At 34.0% G+C, this 3,643-nt stretch overlaps 1 protein-coding gene across 2 annotated transcripts in view; it reads right to left on the reverse strand.

Annotated features, from left to right (window-relative positions):
• abcc3 (ATP-binding cassette, sub-family C (CFTR/MRP), member 3) overlaps positions 1-1,253 on the reverse strand; it is a 68,110-nt gene extending 66,857 nt beyond the window's left edge. For both annotated transcript variants that reach the window (XM_016440848.1, XM_016440849.1), the window contains exon 1: positions 971-1,253. In XM_016440848.1, the coding sequence (XP_016296334.1) occupies positions 971-1,003 (33 nt within the window). In that variant the 5' untranslated portion in view covers positions 1,004-1,253. The remainder of the gene's footprint in view (positions 1-970) is intronic.
• Between the last annotated feature and the right edge of the window lie 2,390 nt (positions 1,254-3,643).

Here is a 3,643-nt window from a genome sequence, read left to right on the forward strand (position 1 = left end):
TGAAAATTCTGTTATCATTTACTCACCCTCATGTCGTTCCAAACCTGTACGAGTTGCTTTCTTATGTTGAACACAAAAGAAGATATTTTGAAGATTGCTGGTAACCGTACGGTTGGTGGTTGCCATTGACTTCCATAGTATTTGTTTTCCTACTATGGAAGTCAATGGCAACCACCAACCGTTTGATTACCAGCAATCTTCAAAATATCTTCTTTTGTGTTCAACATAAGAAAGCAACTCGTACAGGTTTGGAACGACATGAGGGTGCGTAAATGATGACAGAATTTTCATTTTTGGGTGAACTATCCCTTTAATGTTTATGAAATGTTTAAAAACCTTAGACTAACGTCCAACTAAAATGTTTCAGGAAAACATTCCATGAATGATGTATGAATAATGTACTAACATTTGAGAACGTTATTAAAGATCAAATGACTTTGAACGGACGTTCTTTTAACGTTCCTGGAAGAACTTTGAGAGAACCTTGCCAGTACATTAGCCGTTACTAAGTTACTTTCCCCTCATATTTACATACGATTTTTACTTTTTTTTTTATGACTTTTCTCAGTGGTTCAGAAAACATTCAAAAACAAATGCACGGTCATGTTAGAAAAATTATTAAATGTCTTAATGTTTAAAAAATTTGGCCGCTTTGAACTTCAGAGAATCATTCCCAAATCCAAAACAACGTTTTCATAACCTAGCCTAATGGGAATATCAGCAGATTCGTAATTTTGTTTGAACGACTATTTCTTCTAATACTAAGCCACAGTAAAATTAGTTAAGATCAGATCTTTATAAATGTAACAACAGCGTTACGCATTGATTGTTACACCGCGTCACTCCAGCGGCTGATGTAGTTTAATGAGTGTCAAGGAAACAGAGCTTCATATGCATGCACAAGCTGCTAAACACATCCGAAGCTCGCGGTACGCATGTTTTTACCATGCGAGAGTTGATGAGCACTTACCCAGAATGTCAGATTGCCGCATAAGTGCTTCATCGCTATTCAACGGAGCTCTTCCTTATGCCGACAGGAGGATGTGGCTGCTTTTCTTTGCTGCGCTTTTGTTCTTGCATGCAACTCAAACACACGCTCATACGCGCGCACACAGACGAAACACACTGCATCGACGGACAGCGGATAATCTGTTATTAGTTGTGTGGCCGGTTCCTAACTCTCCTCCCCCGGGGAGCGCGTTGTGACGTCCGAAACTGTACTCTCTTACCCCCTTGGCTTGGTTTGGTTCAGAGTAGACAGTCACTCTGAGGTTGTCATGGCACGAGAGCCCCGCCCACTTTGTGCGTAGATCTGTGAGGCGTATCCATATTTGTTAGCATTTATTTTATTTTTTTCAGCAAGTCATCCACAAAATGAGTTTTTCCTCCTAGTTACCGAACATGTTGGGAGTTTCGTCCCCAAAATATTTTTGGACAACGTTCCCTTTAAGATATTATCATGGGATCATTATGGGAACGGTTACTTTGCTTTCTGAAACTAGCAAATATAAACGTTTGCAAAAAGTTCGACCAACTGTTTCAGAGAAGCGTTGCATGAATAATGTATAAATATGCTAATGCTTTGTGCTAAGGTTTAGGAACGTTCTGTTAACGTTCCTGGAAGAGTTTGTTATTGAGAGAATCTTGCAAGACGTTAGACAAAGTTCTGAGAACGTTCTATGTCCAGCTATCTAGTAAAATAAATAATAAATCAAAATAAAATAAATAAGCTTTTATAACAGTAGCTTAACATTTTAAATGCTTAAATAAAATAAAAACTAACAATTTCCTTAAAGGCATCCATAATAATAGTCTTCCCTCCTGTTTACTTGGCAATTTTGTCCCTAGAAGATTCCCAGCTAGCAAAAATATGTGCTAAGAACGTTTTACTAGCATTCCCGATAAGTTCCCTTACCAAAAAGTAGTATACTTCAAGTTTATTTTATTAAGTATACTTCAGTAAAGTTCAAGTATATTTTAAGTATACTTTATGTAGCAAGTATACAAATATCAGTGTACTAGTAGTATACTTGTAAGTGTACTATTTCAATACTCCTTGGGACTAAATTGGCCCACTTTCTAGTATATAAAAGTATACTTTTAAGTATACTTTAAGTATAACAGTAGTAAACTTTAAGTACACAACTAGTTTACAACAATATTTTTAGCTTGTACTGCAACTATACTAAAAGTGAACTTATATGAATACTGATAGTTTTCTAATTAAATACTTGTAGTAGCATTTTTAGTACACTTTGAAGTATAGTCTTAATAAACTACTAGTTTAGTAGTTTTATACTACTCGTAAGTTTTCTTTAAGTGAACTTTACATCATACTTTAAGTATACTACTATGTCCCTATTTAGGTATTAATTTGTATATATTTTGTTATATAAATATATGAATATCTGCACATACAAAACACCAAAAGAAAGAACAGGGTATCTGCTTGTAAACAAAAACATTTTATTCTAGCTTCATGCATTCTTTTTTTAAACACTTGAATGTAGGTAAGTTTCATAAATAATAAAATAAACAAAAAACATTTTGAACAAAAAGCTGAAAAAAAGACTTTATGAATTGTGAATTGGATTCAGAACGATAATCAAAACGTAGATAGAGTCGATCAACACCCCAAAGCTTGACAGTCATTAGTACCTCTTCATTGGTCGACATTACATCAACGTTACACAGTTTTGATGCTGTTTTATGTCTGATGATCGTGTTAGAATACATGTGGAAGCATCTGTTGTTTCGGTTTCTTCTTCACTTGTGTTTTTTGGAAATTCTGTACAGAAGATGTGTACTAGCGCACCCTACAGTATAACAATGAAAACACGGATTCTAGGAACACAAGTATAGCTCAAATATATTTAGACTTCTTCTAAGTAGGCTATACGTCAAGTATACTTAAATGTCATTTTAAGTATATTTCTGAGAAGTACATAAAAAGTAGACTACAAGTATACTTTCCTATTTTTTAGTTTAAAAGAAGTATACTAATAGCACACTTGAATAAACTTCTTTTTCGTAAGGGTTATACAAACATTATTTCCAATTTTCTTCAAATCTTTAAGTGTTTTGTTTTTTTAAATGTTGTTCATGTGAATGTTACTGATAACATTAAGGGAACATTCTATTTTATCATTTTGCAAACATCATGTGAAGTTACTTTTAAATGTTCTCTAAACCATTTGAAACTATGAAGTATTAATGTTTACAAAACGATGAACCAACGATGTATCGATATAGTGCTCATGTGAGTGTTAATAACTGTTAAAATAACTTTTAACAAACGTTCTTTTAATGTTACTGGAAGAATGTTTGTTCATAACTTTGAGAGAACTGGGATGCTTCAGTAGGTCAGAAACAAACACATGTCCATTTGTCTTTGTTGGTAGAGACTTTTCCTCTATTTTATTATTTTTATAGTGAGAAATTATATCATGACTATCCTCTACCTCTAAACCTAAACATTTGCCTGTTTAGAGTTTCATTTGGATTTTATTACGGATGTTTATTAAGCAGTTTTTCGTGTATAGCCATTGAACAGTTCCTCTCATTGTGGGTGATTTTGGATTTTGCGTTGCTTGCATACATTGCAGGTGAAACCACACACGTTTGCATTATTATGCCCCACAGG

The sequence above is a fragment of the Sinocyclocheilus anshuiensis genome, unplaced genomic scaffold (assembly GCF_001515605.1).
Source record: "Sinocyclocheilus anshuiensis isolate Anshui unplaced genomic scaffold, SAMN03320099.WGS_v1.1 scaffold454, whole genome shotgun sequence".
Classification (NCBI taxonomy): domain Eukaryota; kingdom Metazoa; phylum Chordata; class Actinopteri; order Cypriniformes; family Cyprinidae; genus Sinocyclocheilus; species Sinocyclocheilus anshuiensis.